This window comes from Odocoileus virginianus, chromosome 30, assembly GCF_023699985.2.
Source record: "Odocoileus virginianus isolate 20LAN1187 ecotype Illinois chromosome 30, Ovbor_1.2, whole genome shotgun sequence".
NCBI classification, from domain to species: Eukaryota; Metazoa; Chordata; class Mammalia; order Artiodactyla; family Cervidae; genus Odocoileus; species Odocoileus virginianus.
In genome coordinates, this window is record NC_069703.1 from 36978608 (window position 1) to 36997062 (window position 18455).

At 54.3% G+C, this 18455-nt stretch overlaps 1 protein-coding gene across 3 annotated transcripts; it reads left to right on the forward strand.

Moving 5' to 3' along the window:
* Positions 1-2317: 2317 nt before the first annotated feature.
* EXTL1 (exostosin like glycosyltransferase 1) lies at positions 2318-18455 on the forward strand. 3 transcript variants are annotated; one of them, XM_020909230.2, is made up of 11 exons: positions 2318-3955; positions 9171-9261; positions 9541-9648; positions 10449-10568; positions 11103-11235; positions 11434-11540; positions 12367-12456; positions 13146-13232; positions 13817-13977; positions 16662-16836; positions 17015-18455. In XM_020909230.2, exons 1-11 carry the CDS (start codon positions 3180-3182, stop codon positions 17195-17197), a joined length of 2031 nt encoding a protein of 676 aa, XP_020764889.2. In that variant the 5' UTR covers positions 2318-3179; the 3' UTR covers positions 17198-18455. The 3 variants fall into 3 exon arrangements, with proteins under 3 accessions (XP_020764889.2, XP_070315063.1, XP_070315062.1); XM_070458962.1 differs by lacking the exon at positions 16662-16836; XM_070458961.1 differs by lacking the exon at positions 10449-10568.

An 18455-nucleotide genomic window follows, 5' to 3' on the forward strand; every position in this document is an offset into this window, starting at 1 on the left:
CCCTGGGTCCATTTCCTTACCTGGAAAATGGGGATAATAATAGTATCTCCCTCAAAACCCCCTCAGGAGAGGATTAAATAAGCAAATGGGCTGACCCGTAGAGCCACAGATGGCCCTAAGTATACTATGAATGTTAGCTATTATTGTTCTTCAGAATTATATCTCCAGAGCCTGGCACAAAACCTAGCCTGTGTTTAGTACTTATTAAGAGTTTGCTGGATGAGGGACTTCCCTCGTAGTCCAGTGGCTAAAAACCCACCTTCCAATGCAGCGGACACAAATTCAATCCCTGATCAGGGAACTAAGATCCCAGATGCCGAGGGGCAACTACTGAGCCCATGCTCTCTGTGGAGACCAAACACCACAAATCCTGTGTGCTGCAACTAAGACCAGAAGTAGCCAAAATAAATAAATATAAATATATTTTTAAAAAGTATTTGCTGGATGAATGAATGAGTGTGTACAGGCAGGCAGGAACGGCACGAGAACCTAAAGGAGGGCCGGAGGAGAGTCAGGGAAGCTTGCTGTAGGAAGGAAGCTTTGGGCTAATCCCTGTAGGAGGAGGAGGAGTTAGTGGAGGAAGGTGAAAGGCAGGAGCAGCGAGCGTAAAGTCCCCTTTCTCTTGCTGCAGGAGAGAGCCTGATGCCTGTGGAAAGTCAGCGCCTCACTTAGTGACTGACCCTTAGTGTGAAGAGGCCAGAGTCCCCCTGTGTGGGCCATTTTGAGGACATTCTTGAGTGTGTGAATGGTGCCCCACCCCAGGCTGGCTGCCCCCTGAGGCCCTAACATCCCCCTGACGGAGCCTGTGGTGGCTCCCTCATCGCATCAGCAGCCCTCTGAGATCAGGGGAAGGCAAGAAGGCAGGAGGCTAGGACTTCCCTGGTGGTCCAGGGGTTTAGAATCCACCTTCCAACGTGAGGGATGCTGGACCAGTCCCTTGTTGGGGAACTAGGATCCCAGTTGACTTGTGGCAACTAGACCCGCATAGCAACTGCTTGGCCCTCATGCCACCCCACACCACAACGGAGAACCCATGTGCCGCAATGAAGATCTGATGCAGCCAAATAAGTAAGTAAATATTTTTAAATTAAAAAAAAGAAAGAAGCCAGGAGACTGCTACTTGTTGAGGGACCCCCCCTACCACAGGGTAGGCCTGGGTTTTAACTAGGCTATGGTCTTAAAGTGGATATTATTATTCCCTCCCTAGAGAAGAAGGGACAGAGGCCCAACATTGTCCAGCCAGTAAGAGAGAGAAGCAGAGGCCACTCCAGGTCAGACGGGGCTCCTGGGAGCCAGTCTGTCTGTCTATCACTTCAGTGACTCCCCAGTGGGTGACATCACCCATTCCTGACTCCCCTCACAGAGCACAGACCCAAGAACTGAGAGGTGGGGGGTGGCTGGGGGAACCCTCAGTGGCGTGTGGATTAATTGAGAGTCAGGAAATGGAGCCTTCAGGGAAAAGAAGGTGCTGGTCACTTAGTCATGTCAGACTGTTTGCGGCTCCTCTGTCCATGGAATTCTTCAGGCAAGAATCCTGGAGTGGGCTGCCATTTCCTTTCTCCATGGGATCTTCCCAACCCAGGGATCTAACCCAGATCTCCTGCACTGCAGGCAGATTCTTTACCATCTGAGCCACCAGGAAAACCCTTCACCCTCAGTCCACATATGGACTGGAACAAGGATCCAGTGCTACAGACCCTTCCGACAGTTCCAGGTAAGGGCTAACCCATGGGCCTGAGTGTAAGGTGTCAGGAAAGGTGCTGAAAAAGCTGGAGCTAGAGTTGGATTGGCAGAGGGTAAGGGCGAGGGGCTGAAGGAAGAGAGACCAATCCTGGGAATAGTTAGAAGCATCTTATCCAATATCACACACCCACCCCGCAGCAACTTGATGCCTCACTTATCTCATCTGTTGATGGAAGGGGTTAAAACGTGGAGAGCCTGTATCCCAGCCAGAAGCAAGTCCCCCAGCTGCAGTGACCAGTGGGAAGCTCTAAGGACTCTAGTCAGGAGCTCAAGGTTCAAATCCCACCCTACCACTCCTTAGCAGGGTCTCCTTAGAAGATACCATTCCTCTCTCTGAGTTTCACTTTGCTCATCCATAGGAAATGGCAGTGATTAAACCTTGGCCTCGGAAGGCTGATGTGAGATAGATGTTGGAATAGCTCAAGGCCAACCATGAGTTGTGGGCCCTGCTGGTTATCATTATTAGCAATCCAGAAAACTGGTTTGGAAGGGGTTAAGTGGAAAGCGTGCCTCCCAGACAGGAGCCAATCAGAGCTGGCAGGGGAGGAGTCAGGCTGCCACTGGGAAAGAGATCTAGATTGACCAAACGCTGCCCTAAGAGGAGAGGCGAGACACAGCAAGGCTTGGGAGCCATGGGGCAGGGGCTTGGCAGGGGGTCCCCGGCCTCTGCACCCTGATAGCTCCAAGCCAGAGGGTGCAAGACCAGCTGCTAGAGGTGGAGGGAAGATGGACTGAGCTGCCTGGGCTGGGACAGCGGCAGGGTGGGAGAGGACCAGGACTCAGAGCCCTCCCAGCCCCCCAGGCAGGGGGCACTGCCTGCGCTCAGGCCTTGCCCTCAGCTGACCCTGAGAGCCCACATGAGATGTAGGGTCTAATTTTAGCTCCAGCCACAGGGCCCTCAGTTCAGGAGTGCTTGCCAGTGGACACAGGGTGGCCGGGCTGCTCAGGGGCTCCTCAGAAAGGGGGAGGATTGGGGAAACCAGCCCTGCTTCCGTCCAACCCTGTACCCTGGCCAAACCGCCTCGTGTGGGAGTCCTGACGGGTCCCCCATGGCCTGGCAGACCGCCCTCCTCTCCCTCAAGGCCAAGGTCAGGGGGTGCAGCCAGGAGGGCAGAAGGACACTGGCTGGCAGTCTGGACAGGGGTTGCATCAGCCTGAGCAGCGCCCAGGGGCAGGGGGCCCTGCTGGGAAGGGCAAAAGTTGTCCAAAGGCGGAGGAAGCAGAGTCCAGACCACAAGAAGGCAGGGCCAGAGAGCGGGGTCCTCCCTGGCCCGTGACTTGTGACTTGCTGTTGGATCTTGCCCTCCGTAGGCCTCAGTCTTCCCATCTGTACAATGAGGGCGCTGACCTAGAAGGTGGATCCCCATCCCAGAGGTGCCCCCCCTCTGAGTCCCTGGCTTCCCCTGCTTCCTGCAGCCCTGGCTGTGGGTGGCCACATGCAGTCATGGAGAAGAAAGTCCCTCTGGCTGGCCCTGTCGGCCTCCTGGCTCCTCATCCTGCTAAGAGTCTTCCCAGTTCTCCGCCTGAAAGAGCCCGCCAGACGCCAGGCAGGGTCCCCCCAAGGCTGGCCCCACTGGCTGGACACAGAGCTCCTGCAGAGTTTCTCCCAGCCTGGGGAGCTCCTGGAAGACGGTCTTCAACCTCCTCAAGCCCCCCGTGGCGGCAGCTGCACCCAGGGAGCTTGCTTTGATGCCTCGAGGTGCAGAGGTGGTGGCCTCAAGGTGTTCGTGTACCCGGCGGTTGGACCCATCTCTGAGACTCCACGCAAGGTCCTGACTTCCATCGAGGGCTCCCGCTACCACACAGCCAGCGCTACGGAGGCCTGCCTCCTCATCCTCGTCCTCGGCCCCGACACCCCTGCGGGAGAGTGCCACCCGGTGCCCCCGCAGTGGGATGGGGGCAAGAACCATCTGGTCCTCAGTCTCCACCCCGCCCCTTGCCTCCGGATCTTCCAGCTGGGACAGGCGATGGTGGCCGAGGCCAGCCCCACGGTGGACACCTTCCGGCCCGGCTTTGACGTGGCCCTCCCTCTTCTCCCTGAAGCCCACCCTTTGCGAGGGGGGGCCCTTGGCCAGCTGCGGCAGCACAGCCCCCTCCCTGGGGTGGCCCTGATAGCCGTGGCAGAAGAGAGGGGCGGGTGGCGCACGGCGGGCACCAACTTCTCTGCCTGCCCCTGGGATGGGCGCTGTGAGCAGGACCATGGACCCAAGCAGTAAGTGGACCTCTCCCCTCGGGGGCTGGATGGGAGGGGTCTGTGGTGGGAGTGAGCCCAGGAGCTGGGGTAGGATTGAGATGGGCAAATTTAGACCTCAGCTGCAGCAGGAGGGAATCGGGTTAGACAACAGAGAACATGACCACCAAGATGGTGATCTGCTGCAAGGGGTGTTCAAAGCAGATTTTGGAATTTTTTCCTGGGGATCTTTAAAAGCATAAAATGTGACTCACTCCTATTTACTCTTCTTTTATGCCAATCCTTCCTTCCCTAACATTTTATTTAACATACAAGTCTATAGTGCTTCCTATGTGCTCGTGCTAGTCGCTCAATCATGTCCAACTCTTTGAGATCCTATGGACTGTAGCCTGCCAGCTCCTCTGTCCATGGATTTCTCCAGGCAAAAATACTGGAGTGGGTAGCCATTCCCTTCTCCAGGGGAATCTTCCTGACCCAGGGATTGAACCTGGGTCTCTTGCCTTGCAGGCAGATTCTTTACCATCTGAGCCACCAGGGAAGTCCCGCTATGTGCTAAGCACTTTTTATAAATGATTGTCATAAAATAATACTAATGTCTATCTTTTAAGTATTGGTGTACCAGACACTAAAGCCCAGAGAGGTTAAGTAACTTTCCTGAGGCCACCCAGCCAGAAAGAGTACAGCCAGTATTTTAACCTAGGATTGCCTGGCTCCAAAGCCTTCAGCATTAGAGTTCTGGGTTTTAAGCAGGAGTTTATGATCAATTCTGTCACATGCCTCTGGGCCATGATCACAGATGGAAGCTGCTCCTATGTCTCATTTTGGGGATTAACCTCTAGCCTTTGGCTATAGCAAATATGGATTAAATCAGACCTGCAAAAGAATTCCGACCAGTGAGAGTGTCTGAATACATACAAGGGACATGGGGACCCATGGGGACATGGAGAACTCATTCAAAAATGTCTCTACCTGGGCTAGTTGGGGTGATACATCTCAGGTGGTAAAGCAGTTAACCCCTAAGCACCCTAACTCCTCCTGGCACCCCCAGGAAGCCAGCAATATCCACAGGCTGGCTGGGCAGACTGGAGTTGGAACCTGTCACTCTAGAATCCTTCTCTTGTCCGCTATGTCAGATATCTCCCTGTTCTTTGCTAGAACAACATGGCTTATTCTGAGCTCCACGTCCCTCCCAGGAATTCTTCACGTGGCCAAGCTCCATTTTTGCCTCTGCCTGGCGCTTCTGGGGCTTCTCTCAGCCACAGGGCTCTTGTGGGAATGGAATCTCTCTACCTCCCAAAGGCATGTGGTCTCCAGGGAGCCCCGCAGCCAGGTTAGGAATAGCAGACCTGCCCTTCAGTCCCCATGGCCCTTCTGCCAGGACCCATCCCTAGCAGGCTTCTTCTGGACCTCACCTGAAATGCTGGGGATCCCCCCAGGCACCTCAAGCTCCAAATTCAGACAGAGCTGACCTTTGGTGACAATGTTCTCCACTCACTTGCCCGGCCTTACTTCTGATTAGACACTTAGCCATTCTTAATTACAGGAAGTTCTTTCAGCTGACTTTAGTGACTGCTAAATGCTGTTGATTACTGGTGAATCTGAAAGGTATTTTAGCCTGAACTTTGAGAAACTGAAACCTGGGGCGTGCACACTGTAGGTAGGAGGACTCACTAAATGTTTACTGATTGAATCCAAACTGGCCAGAACCGGCCAAGGTTTTCTAATAGTTGCGGGCCACCGTCTGAGCTGCCTTTTCGATGAGTTTATTTCCAAGGTGTCATGCCTGGCAGCCGCTAACTGTCCCCCGAACTTCAAGCAGTTCTGTCTTTGGCCTCCACCCACTTGTAGGCGTCAGGACTTGTTATCTCTGGAGTAGCTGGAGCCTCAGTTTCCCTGAAGTGCCAGGCAGCTGTCTGAACAGCCAGTCAAGTATACGGACAGAGAGAAGGAGGCCCACAGCCATGGGCCAGCCCCCAGAAGGTGGCCTGAATAAACAAGTGCTGGCCAGAGAAAGAGGCAATTCACGTCCCTGCCACTGGCCCACATTCACTCCGCTGGGGGTGGGGGGAAGGGAGGAAAGGAGCATATGGGGAGAGCCCACTCTCCAGGGCCAGGTGCTGGGCCAGCCATGGCCAATCCTCTCAAGCACCTTTCAAGGGAGGTGTTACTATCCCCATTTCAGGGAACAGGAAACTGAGGCTCAGAGAGGTGGAGGGAGCCAGCTAAGGGCCTTTGGTGACAAGCTCCTTGGTTCACCAGGGCCTCCCTCACCAGGGCTGACCTGGCATTTATGAGCTGCAGAGCTTGAGATTAAACCACACACTTCTGGCTCCAAAGCCCATATTTTCCACCTTCGTTGAACAGTCTCCTGTTGCTTTGGAATAAGCCTCTAACAGTTTAAATTGTTATTTATTTACTTTTATGAATAGGGGATTCATTCACACAGTACAAAATTCCAAACGCACAAAAGGGCATACAGTAATAACTCCCTGCCATTCGTGCCTCGGGCCACCCAGTTTTCCTTCCTGGAGCCAAACACCGTTGCCAGTCTCTCTTGTGTCTTTTCTGAAGTGCTCTGTGTGGATATAAACATGCACAGGTTCTTTCCTGCTTTGGTTTTTTTTTTAACATAAATTTAATGGATGTTATAAGATCCCCTGGCCTGTCGCCACTGCGCCCCGAAGGTGCAGTGCCTAGGGCCCATGATCTTGTAGGAGCCCATGAAACTGTTTTCATTTCTTTGAAAATCAGAAGGAAAAAAGAAATGAACTTTTGAATAGAAGAAAATGCTTTAATATATAATACTAGTATGTTCATTTTTATACCAACGCAGTTGTCGAATATAATTTTTATATTTTTATGGTTGAGGGGCTGCAAAGGCCAAAGCCTAGGGCATTGCAAATTGCAATGCGGCCCTGCCTGGGGCCATGGGTGGAGTCACCTCGTCAGCAGCCTTGGGCACTGAGGCCCCAAGTCCATGGCAAACACTTTACAGAGTCACAGATGATCAGCAGTCACCATGACATCCCTTCTACAACACACACGCATGTGCGCACGCGCACACACACACATGCAGTGCTCAACCAGCCTCCGATAGGGAACTCAAGCCCTCCCAAGGCCACCCACTGACTACTCTCAGCCAGCTCCAGTCCTAGAATTTGTGCCCAAACTGACCTTTCAGACATCTGGTCCACTGGTCCTGAGTCTCTCCTCTGTCACACACTGAGCTTTCATCTGTCTAGCCCCACGAGTGCCCCTTCTCTGCCAGGCGCTCTGCTTGGCCCTGGGGATACCGGCTGAGAGAGACACAGCCCCGTCCCTCAAGCAGCTCGGTCTCATTAGAGAGACAGACAAGTCCCTGGTTATGACAGACGTTGTTAAGCAGAGAGAGGCTGGGCCAGCTGCCTGCCTGGCCCCTCTACTTCAGAGCTGCGGAACCTCTTTAGGCCTCAGTTTCCTCACCTGTAGAATGGAGCATACACATCCCTCTCATCTAATAGGGTTGCTGTGAGAATGAAGCGAGTCTAAGTACTTAAAGCACTTAGAACAAAGGACATGCTCAGTGAAGGCTAGCTTGGTTCTTTTCTACTTCAGGGCACAGAGAGGCTGTGGGAGCAGAGGAAGGCACCATCTCTAGAGAGACCATGGAGGGCTTCCCAGAGGAGGTGATCTTTGAACTTCAGACAGTAAGACGGAGTAGGGGGGGCTCTTCAGGCTGCAAGGCAGGGAAAGGCGCTCCAGGCTGAGGGAGAAGGGTGAGCCAACGCACAGAGGGGACGGCCGAGGTTGACGAGGACTGACTGGCACAGTTTACTCAGCAAGGCCCCTGGCTCTGGCTTCTCTGCAGCCTTACACTTAGGAGTCTTCAGTCCTTTAGGGGTTCACTGAGGGAGGGAGAGAGGACTGTGGCCGGCTGGCGCTGTGGCTTTTAGTGAGATGGAGGGTGTCCTGGTTTTAACTTGTAGCTTCTTCCAGGAGAAGCCTGGCGGACACCTGAGCATCAGACCAAGAAAGCAGGGTCCGCTGGGAGACCCCTGGGTAGTAGCTCCGGGGTGGCTCAGATAACCCAGGGTCAGGGGTCAGCACACTGTGGCTCTAGTTCCAGCTCAGCCCCCACGCTCTCTGAGACCCTGAGCCAGTCCTCGGGCTCTCTGACACTCAGTCTCCCCATCTGTTCAACGAAGGTTGGTCCAGAGGCTAAGTACTCCTAGGATTGCTTCCTGAAGGTTCAGACTCAGGACCAGACAGGCTGTAGCTGAGGAGGGTCCTGGGATTCTCTCGGCCCTACTCCTCAGTCCCACTCAGGGCAGGTCTATGGGCCCCAGAGTCCTGTGCACAGCCATACGTGCACATACACACACACCACACCACACACACAGACACACACACACACACGACACCACACTACACACACCCCATAGCCCAGAGTCTTGTGCACACCTATGCGTGTACACATACCACACCACACCACACACACACACACGCAGTGTGGAGTCCTGTGCACACCCCTGCGTCAGTGCACACACACACATGCACACACACACACACCGGTAGCCAGGTCATGGCAATCCTTTCCTGGCCGGTAGTCCCAGGGTAGTGGCTCTGCGGAGGCTGTGACTCCTACCCCACCCCCCACAGACACACGCGGCCTGAGGGTGGCCCTGGGCCTGGGAGGAGGGGAGGGGGAGGAACAGAGGAGGCCTGTCCTCTGGGCGAGGGGGCCTCTCTGGGCAGCCGCTTCCTGTGTGGTTCCAGGCTGGGGGCCCAGCCCACCTTTGGACAGAAGAGCCTTTCATGGGCCTGGGCTCTGAGGATGGGGGGAGGGCAGGGCATGGAGGCCACTCAGGTGATGGGTGCCCAGAAGTCTGCGTGTGGCGAGCGGTGGGAGGGCAAACACGTGCGTGCCCAAGTCAGTGGAAACAGCAGCTCGGCTGCCTCCCATTTTGCAAATGAGCGAACCGTAGTCCAGAGAAGAGAAGGGAGGTGCCTAATCCTGAGGGCAGCGGGGGGAGCTTGAGCTCGAGATTCCTGCCTGCTGCCTCTGCAGTGGGACAGGGACAGTGTGCAGCTGTGAGTGTGCAAGAATGTTAACATATGAAAACATGATGGTGGGCTTGCACACTGTGAATTTGGGAATGTTAGTGTGGAGGGCTGGGGGGGGCCATCAAGGGAGCTGGGGTGGGGGGCAGCTGTCTTAGGCTTTCTATGTGCAGGACCCCTTCCTGTGCCTCCTTAGGACCCACCCGGGGGCGATGCTACCCAATGCCACCTTCTGCCTCATCCCTGGTCGCAGTCCTGATGCCTTGCACTTCCTTCAAGCCCTGCAGGTACAGCCCCAATGGGGGTGCCCCCCAGCCCTGTCCCCCCACACTCTTGAACTGGAAAGGTAGTCTGAGCCCAGACCAATGGGAAGGGGCGGTGAGCTGCCCACTCCTTTACTCTGAGACTCAGGTGTGTCTCCGGCCATATTCACTGCACATTGTGTAGACCAACACCCCATCCCCACTTTTCTCTCCTCTTTACCCCTTGCCCCCAGTGCAGCAGAGAGGAGGGGTGAGTGTGTGCAGGGTGGAACTGGGCTCCCCAGTGACCCCCCTACCCCTCAGGCTGGCTGCATTCCTGTGCTTCTCAGCCCTCGCTGGGAGCTGCCCTTCTCGGAGGTCATCGACTGGACCAAGGCGGCTGTTGTAGCTGATGAGAGGCTCCCACTTCAGGTAGCTCAGGGCCCTGCCCCTGGGGTGGGGACTGGACTCGGGATGTGGGGGGACCCTGGGATCCCAGCCCTAACTCCTATATATTGAGGACTTTACCCCCAGCCCCAAGCCTCTGGGGTTCTGAGAGCAAGTCCTCAGCCTCTTTCAGCCTCAGTTTTCCCATCTGTACAATGGGATAAATTAGACTAGATGAACTCCTTGGGCTCAATCCCATGGGTCCATGAACTGATTGAATACCTAGTTTTAGGAAACGTCACAAAAAATAAAAAAATATGAGTGTCTCTACATGGAGCTTGTAGTGGGAAAGCAAAACACCCAGTGATTTTCCCATCTGATTAAACTAACTTTGCCTATCTCTGAAAAATATAAACATAAGCCTTGAATCTCCTGAGAAGTAGAGAACGGGGTAAGAAGCTAACAGGAATAGATTCCTTTCACTGAGCCTCTACAATGTGCTAAGCACTTAATATATATCATCTAATTTAATCCTTGCAACCACCCTATGAGGCCAGTACTATCCGTCCACTTTACAGATGAGGAAACAGACTCAGAGAGGTTAAGCGCTTCACCCACAGTCACACGGTTACGAAGTGGCATTTAAACCCAGCTCTGTGTAACCCTTGAACACTTGATTGCTAAATTACCTGGGATTTTGCCAAGGATGACAGCTGCCAACCCATGTAGAGAACCGTGGGGAGCCGGCTTCTGGTTCCAGACCCCCACCCTAGGCTGTCCCCACGCCAGGTGAGCCAGAGCCTGCCAGGGCCCCATGCCGCCTCCTTTTCTCCCTCTGGCCCCAGGTCCTGGCTGCCCTCCAGGAGATGCCCCTCACGCGAGTCCTCGCTCTGCGTCAGCAGGCCCAGTTTCTGTGGGATGCGTACTTCTCCTCCATGGAGAAAGTCATCCACACCACTCTGGAGGTGAGTGGGACTCACCCAGGGGGGGCTCGGATGCTTGGCTCCACCCCATCCCTGTCCCCTAGCCATGCCCCTCTCTTCAAACACCTCCTCTGCCCTGGTGCCTAGGCTTCCCCCTTGAAGATGCTTCTGGGAGGAATCAGACTTGGCTCCGAGCTCTTGAATGAGCTCCTTCTCTAGTCTTGGCCCAGTTTCCCCCTCTCTAGAGCGACATCTGTAGCAAACAGATTTCCAAGCATGGGCCAGCTCCAGCTGATGGGCGCTGGTTGCCTGGGGCTGGTGTTGGGAGGTATTCTGGGTCCGGAAAGAATGTCATGGCCTGTTCGTGGTGTCTTTCATGAGTGCAGACAGCATCAGGCAGTGACCCCTACTCTGGACTCTGAACCCTGCTGTCCCCAACCATCTGGTGATGCAGATGCTGCCCTCCCCGGATTCCTGGAGGGGGAGGTGTGGGGCTGCACCGGGTCCTCGCTTCCTCAGGCCCCGCCCACCGCCCCACTGGCCACGCCCTCTGCCCAGCCTTCTCTCCTTACGCAGATTATTCAGGACCGGATCTCTGGAGCATCTGCTCACCCCTCGCTCCTGTGGAACAGCCCCCCAGGGGCACTCCTGGCCCTGTCCACTTTCTCCACAAGCCCCTCGGACTTTCCCTTCTACCACCTACAACAGGGTGAGTGCCCTAGGGGTGGGACAACTTGAAGTCCCCTCGTCAACTCACCCCGAGTCTGACCCAGCCTCAACCCTAGAGTCCCACCAACCCCCCCTCCAAATCTCCCACCTCTCCCGGCTCCCCAGGTTCCCAACTCAGGTCATTCTCCAGGGGGTTCTGTTCCTTCCGACCCTAACAGCCTGTGTCTCATTCCTCCAGGCTCTCGTCCTCTGGGCAGGTTCAGTGCCCTGATTTGGGTGGGGGCTCCAGACCAGCCCCCCCTGAAGCTCATCCAGGCAGTGGCAGGCGCCCAACACTGTGCCCAGGTCTGCCCCCTTGCCAGCTGGGGTGCTTGGATCGGGGTGGGGTCAAGGAACAGGGCGGGGCCCTTGAAGACGTCTGGACACCAAGGATAACCACACATTGTGGGAGAGCCATGGGAAGGATTTTCAAGTACCATTGCTGCCTTCCTCTTTAGGTTCCAAGTTCCTCCTAGGTCCTTTCCCTCACTTCTGTCCCCTCTTCCCTCACAGAAACTGATGAAGCCCCCTGAAAAACAGGCACCTCTTGGGAGGTTGAAATAAACGTACATGCATTCATTTGCTCATCTGGCATTTTCTGAGCACCCTGGGCTTGATGCTGAGGATGCAGAGAAAAAGCAGGAAAGGATTCTGCCCCAGATTCATATTTAGTTAGCATCTCCCAGCACACAGACTGTCAAATGTCACTTCCAGAGAAACCAGATAGGCTCTTGAGAGTACTTGAAAAGCAAACAAGCAGTTTGTTCAGCCAGAGCACAGATGGAGCAACTTCAAAGATGGGACACTTGAGCTGGGCTGGGAATGATAAAAGAGCAAGAGGAAGAGAATAAAAGCCTTTGAGAAAAGATGGGGGTGGGGGATGGGGTCAGGGTCCAGGCTAGGAGCTGAGCTCTAACCTGTGTGTCGCTGGAATTCATGCCTTCCAGAAGCCCAGAGGCAAAAACAGGGCAACCATGCAAGCACCTTGGCTCCAACTAAACTCCTTCCAAACTCACATACAACAGTGGCTCCCCTAAACGTCTTCCATCCTGAGAAAGAGTACTCCTGGGACACCCCCACCACCACCTTCTGCCCCAGACTTCAGGACACCCTCCCCACTCTTTCCTTCTAGATCTTGGTTCTCTGGAGCAGTAAGAAGCCACCCCCACCCAGGTGGCCTGAGACAGCAGTGCCCTTGACAGTCCTTGATGGGCACAGGAAGGTGAGGATGGGGAGGGGCACGGGAAGGACAGAGGCCGGGATCTGGGGAACACACACGCGGCAGGATTGACTTGGGCCTGAGCCAACAGCTGGACAAGTTGGGCCTGGAGAAATCAGACTGTGGGTTTCAGCTGCAGGCCTAATAGAAATGATTCTCTTCCATTCTTGTGAATTGTACAGCCAGAGAACCGGGGTTTCGTGTGATGAGGGAAGGCTGTCTCAGGTAAGGGAGAGAGGGGAAACTTGGACAGGTAGCAGCATTTGGCACGGGGGTGGGGATGGGACAGGATGCTTCTGAGAATCTGGGTTGGTATGACCCAACCGCTTGCTGTGCCATCCTGGGCAAGTCCATCTTTCCGAACCTGTCTCTTTGAAACAAAGGATGTTTAACAAGCCTTTCCAGGGCTGAGGTGAGCATCTGATATGACACTAGAGGAATCCTGAAATGTCAAACCTGGAAGGGTCCTAGACACCAATGGCCCCATTTTACCAAAGGGAAAGCGAGGTCCTAGGGTCCGAGTCCCTTGCAGACTTGTTTTCATGGCTCTTCCTTTTATACCATGCCTGTGTGTGTGTGTGTGTGTGTGTGGCGGGGGGGTGGTTCATGCTTAGCAGATATTCAGATTCTCACCATGGGAGCCTAGGGAGGGGTCCCACAGCTGAGCTGCCCTCCACCCCTTCCCCCTGCAGGCCAGTGACCGCTTCCTCCCGTACAGCGCCATCAGCACCGATGCCATCCTGAGCCTGGACGCCCACAGCAGTCTTTCCACAAGTGAGGTGAGGACCCCCAAGAGAAGCCCTGTGTGGGTCCTGGCAGCCCCGCAGATTCCGGGAGCTGGGATGATCAAAGATCAAGAGGTCCAGCCTCCTGCTTTAGACATCACCTGGGTGAGCCAGCAGCCCCCTCCTTAGAAGTCTAATAGAGGCTTTCCACAGATTCTTTGGGCTCCCCTGGTGGCTCAGATGGTGGATCTGCCTGCAAAGCAGGAGACCTCAGTTCAATCCCTGGGTCAGGAAGATCCCCTGGAGAAGGGAATGGCTACGCACTCCAGTATTTTTGCCTGGAGAATTCCATGGACAGAGGAGCCTGGCAGGCTACAGTCCATGGGGTCGCAAAGGATCGGACACAACTGAGTGACTTTCACTTCACAGACTCTTTGAAAACATTTTCAGTTCCCCAGCTGCAAAAGCACTGTTTCAATTTCCCAGTTGGGAAGTTCTTAAGCAACCCCTGGACATTTTCAGGCTCCCATCTCCTCTCCCTTGAGTCCCCTCAGCCGGGCTGGCCTTGACTCCATGTCTCTGATGTTCCTGGCTGGGCAGAAAGTCCTTCCTCACACCTCACTTCAATATCTCCCCAGGTGGACTTCGCTTTCACGGTATGGCAGAGCTTCCCGGAGCGGATGGTCGGCTTTCTCACATGGAGCCACTTCTGGGATGAGGCCCAGGGGGGCTGGGGCTACACTGGCGAGAGGGCCAATGAATTCTCCATGGTTCTCACCTCAGCTGCCTTTTACCACAGGTACCGATGGTAACCCCAGCGCTGGACTCAGAGGGTCACAGAGACCCCCCTCTTTGAACCAGGAGCAGGGTGGTATGGGAGTGAACACATACAGCCAGCATATAGCCCAAAGATCCAGGTTCAAGGCCACTTCCCAGTGCTGTGATGGGCAAGTCTCCCCACCTCTCCTGACGTTCAGTTTCCTCATTTGTAAAGTGTATTCACCGCACAGGGCTGGAGTGACCATCAAATAAGAAAAGTACATGAAGTCCTTCACACACAGACAGTCAAGCAAAGGCAGCTAGTGGTATTTTAAGCAGAGCCATGCAGAGGGCATGGACACGGTTTGGATTTGGGGGAGGCGTGGTTAACCCACAGCCTCCCTGAAGCTACTCTTTGGGCTGCCATCTTTGAAGGCCTGGGAACCAGCTGATCCTTTCCTCCTTCTGACTCTGCCTGAATTCAGACTCAGAGCCCAGGGGAGGGGCCCCAAGGAGCCTGAGGGAGAGGAGAGTTCAGTTCAGTTCAGTTGCTTTAGTCCTGTCCGACCCTCTGCAACCCCATGGACTGCAGCACGCCAGGCTTCTCTGTCCATCACCATCTCCCAGAGCTTGCTCAAACTCATGTCCATTGAGTCGGTGATGCCATCCAACCATCTCATCCTCTGTCATCCCCTTCGGCTACTGCCTTCAATCTTTCCCAGTATCAGGGTCTTTTCCAATCAGGCAGTTCTTCACATCAGGTGGCCAAAGTATTGGAGTTTCAACTTCAGCATCAGTCCTTCCAATGAGCACCCGGGACTGATCTCCTTTAGGATGGACTGGTTGGATCTCCTTGCAGTCTAAGGGACTCTCAAGAGTCTTCTCTAACACCACAGTTCAAAAGCATCAATTCTTTGGTGCTCAGCTTTCTCTATAGTCCAACTCTCACATCCATACATGACCACTGGAAAAACCATAGCCTTGACTAGACGGACCTTCGTTGACAAAGTAATGTCTCTGCTTTTTATTTATTTGTGCGTGTGTGTGTGTGTGTTTTGTCTCTGCTTTTTAATATGCTGTCTAGGTTGGTCATAACTTTCCTTTGAAGGAATACACGTCTTTTAATTTCATGGCTGCAATCACCATCTGCAGTGATTTTGGAGCCCAGAAAAATAAAGTCAGCCACTCTTTCCACTGTTTCCCCATCTATTTGCCATGAAGTGATGGGACTGGATGCCATGATCTTAGTGTTCTGAGTGCTGAGTTTTAAGCCAGCTTTTTCACTCTCCTCTTTCACTTTCATCAAGAGGCTCTTTAGTTCTTCTTTGCTTTCTGTCATAAGGGTGGTGTCATCTGCATATCTGAGGTTATTGATATTTCTCCAAGCAATCTTGATTCCAGCTTGTGCTTCATCCAGCCCAGCATTTTGCATGAAGTACTCTGCATATAAGTTAAATAAGCAGGGTAACAATATACAGCCTTGACATACTCCTTTCCCAATTTGGAACCAATCCATTGTTCCATGTCTGGTTCTAACTGTTGCTTCTTGACCTGGAAACCTCCTGAGGTTTCTCAGGAGACAGGTAAGGTGGTCTCTTTAAGAATTTTCCACAGTTTGTGGTAATCCACACAGTCAAAGGCTTTGGCATAGTCAATAAAGCAGAAGTAGATATTTTTCTGGAACTCTCTTGCTTTTTCTATGATCCAATGGATGTTGGCAATTTGATCTCTAGTTCCTCTGCCTTTTCTAAATCCAGCTTGAACATCTGGCAATTCTTGGTTCATGTACTGTTGGAAGACTGGCTTGGAGAATTTTGAGCATTACTTTGCTAGTGTATGAGATGAGTGCAATTGTGTGGTAGTTTGAACATTCTTTGGCATTGCTTTTCTTTGGGATTGGAATAAAAACTGACCTTTTCCAGTCCTGTGGCCACTGCTGAGTTTTCCAAATTTGCTGACATACTGAGTGCAGCACTTTCACAGCATCATCTTTTAGGATTTGAAATCGCTCAACTGGAATTCCATCACCTCCACTAGCTTTGTTCATAGTGATGCTTCCTAAGGCCGGCTTCACTTTGGACCCCAGGATGTCTGGCTCTAGGTGAGTGATCACACCATCATGGTTATCTGGGTCGTTAAAATCTTTTTTGTATGGTTCTGCTGTGTATTCTTGCCACCTTTTCTTAATACCTTCTATTTCTGTTAGGTCCATACCATTTCTGTCCTTTATTGTGCCCATCTTTGCATGAAATGTTCCCTTGCTATCTCTAATTTTCCGGAAGAGATCTCTACCCTTTTCCATTCTATTGTTTTCCTCTATTTCTTTGCACTGATCCCTAAGGAAGGCTTCTCCTTGCCATTCTTTGGCACCCTGCATTTAGATGGGTATATCTTCCCTTTGCTCCTTTGCCTTTAGCTTCTCTTCTTTTCTCAGTTATTTGGAAGGCCGCCTCAGACAACCATTTTGCCTTTTTGCATTTCTTTTTCTTTTGTATTTCATTTCTCTGTTGGCTGCAGAGAAGCCACAGGGTGCAGAGTAGTAGAGAGCAGAGCATTCTTGGGGTGGGAGCTCTCCGAGGTGGCCAGGGCTCAGCAAAGGGTGCAGGGCTTTCACAAGAAGCTTAGGAATTGAGGTCAATGGGAGAGTGAGGCCAGGAGGGAGAAGAATGGGGCCTTGGGGGAGAATCGGGCTGCAGACTCTTCTGCTCCTCTCCTCTCCCCCAGGTATTACCACACCCTCTTCACCCACTCCCTGCCCAAGGCTCTGAGGACCCTGGCAGATGAGTCACCCCGCTGCGTGGATGTCCTGATGAACTTTCTAGTAGCAGCCGTCACCAAGTTGCCGCCTATCAAGGTGCCCTATGGGCCGTGGCATCAGGAGGCCAGGCCTCCTCCACTGGTGAGGACCCAGGGGTGGCACTGGGAGCCCTGGCTAGGGAAGCTCTGCTCTCTCTAACCCAAATCCTTTGTGCTGCCGGGGACCGGTGGGGTGGGACGGCAGGGCGGGGTTCCAAGTAAGAGAAGCCCCCCCCCCCCCCCGCCCCCCCCCCCAACACATTCCTCCGCCCCGCTCTTAGGCGCCTGGGAGTCCGCGGCTCAGAGCGGAGCCTCAGCCGGCCGCCCAGAACTGCATCAACCGGATGGCGGCAGGGTTCGGCCACATGTCCCTGGTGTCCTCCCGCCTCCGTCTAGACCCAGTGCTCTTCAAGGACCCGGTGTCCGTGCTGCGTAAGAAGTATCGCAGCCTGGAGAAGCCCTAGAAGGAACCAACCAGCTGAGACGGGGGCCCCGCTCCCAGGGGGAGCTGCAACCTGCCCGGGGTTGGGGACAGGCATGGAGCCGCAGCCCCCACCCCTGGGATATCTGGAGACCCAATCCGGGCTGCCAGTGAGCCTAACACGGCCGATCCCTATTGGCCAGCGACAGCCTCGCCCCACCCTCCCGCCCGGGGCAGTTCCCATGTGCTTGGCCTCTGCCTTCGCAGACCGTTTACCTGCAATGCCTTTCTCGGCGTTTCTGCCGAACTAACAGCTGCTTCTCTTTCGGGTCCTCGCCTCCTCCACGAACCTGCCCGACCCCCACCCCCGCCCCGATCCTCAGCGCTTTCGCAGCTGGTGTGTCCCTAGTGCCCTTATTCGTGCTGCCTTGAAAAGGTACAGTCGGGCCCCCAGGCCTGACCCGGGAGCCCCGGGAGGGCAGACCATGGCCTCTTCTCTCTGGCCTGGCAGGTACGCCACAAATATTTGACCATCAGATAGACATCAGCTACGTGCCTGGGCCCTCGGCCCAGTGGGCCGGGGCGTGGACGAGGTGTGTGGAGTAAACTCCACGCCTACAGCCTGGAAGGCATCTTTGCCGCAGGTTCCTGGCTTACCGGACGCAATCCTCGAGCCCCAGGGATGAAGCAAAGGAGCCAATTTCAGGGCTTCCTTCTCGACCGGGCTGAGCAAAATTGGGAGGGGAGGGGATGGGAACGCCGCTGGCCCGTCAGCTCAGGCACTGCTGTTGTCCCGCACTACCAGCCTCGTCCATTAGAGGTCAGCACCGAGCCGCGCTCCCTCCTCTGGGACCGAGAATGACAGTCTCTCAGTCGTGTCCTACTCTTTGCGACAGCATGGACTATAGTTCATGGAATTCTCCAGGCCAGAATACTGGAGTGGGTAGCCTTTCCCTTCTTCAGGGGAATATTCCCAACCCAGGGATCGAACCCAGGTCTCCCGCATTGCAGGCGGATCCAGGACCGAGGAGGGAGTTCTAAACGCCCACCGGGTGGGATTAGCGGGCGCGGGGTCTTGGGGGTTGGTGGTGCCCAGTTTGACGTCTGAAACCGGTTTGGCCCACACACTTGGCACTAAGAAGGGGGCCGTTTTTAGGTGGGCTGAGGGGTAGCAGGGGCGGTCCCTAGGGCCCTGGTAGTAAGAGTAGAGCGGGGGAGGGGGCGCTGGGTCCTCCTGGGCTCACCCACCTGGAACTGGAATTATCACTTCCGAAATAAAAGCGCGTGTCCTTGCCGCCTCA

What these genes read in the sequence shown, in the direction of transcription:
- EXTL1 (XM_020909230.2), top strand. Translation starts at nt 3,180, where the DNA reads ATGCAGTCATGGAGAAGAAAGTCCCTCTGGCTGGCCCTGTCGGCCTCC. An exon ending in ATGAGAGGCTCCCACTTCAG is followed by an intron (nt 9,649 to 10,448) that starts GTAGCTCAGGGC and finishes CTCTGGCCCCAG; the next exon opens with GTCCTGGCTGCCCTCCAGGA. An exon ending in CTTCTACCACCTACAACAGG is followed by an intron (nt 11,236 to 11,433) that starts GTGAGTGCCCTA and finishes TCATTCCTCCAG; the next exon opens with GCTCTCGTCCTCTGGGCAGG.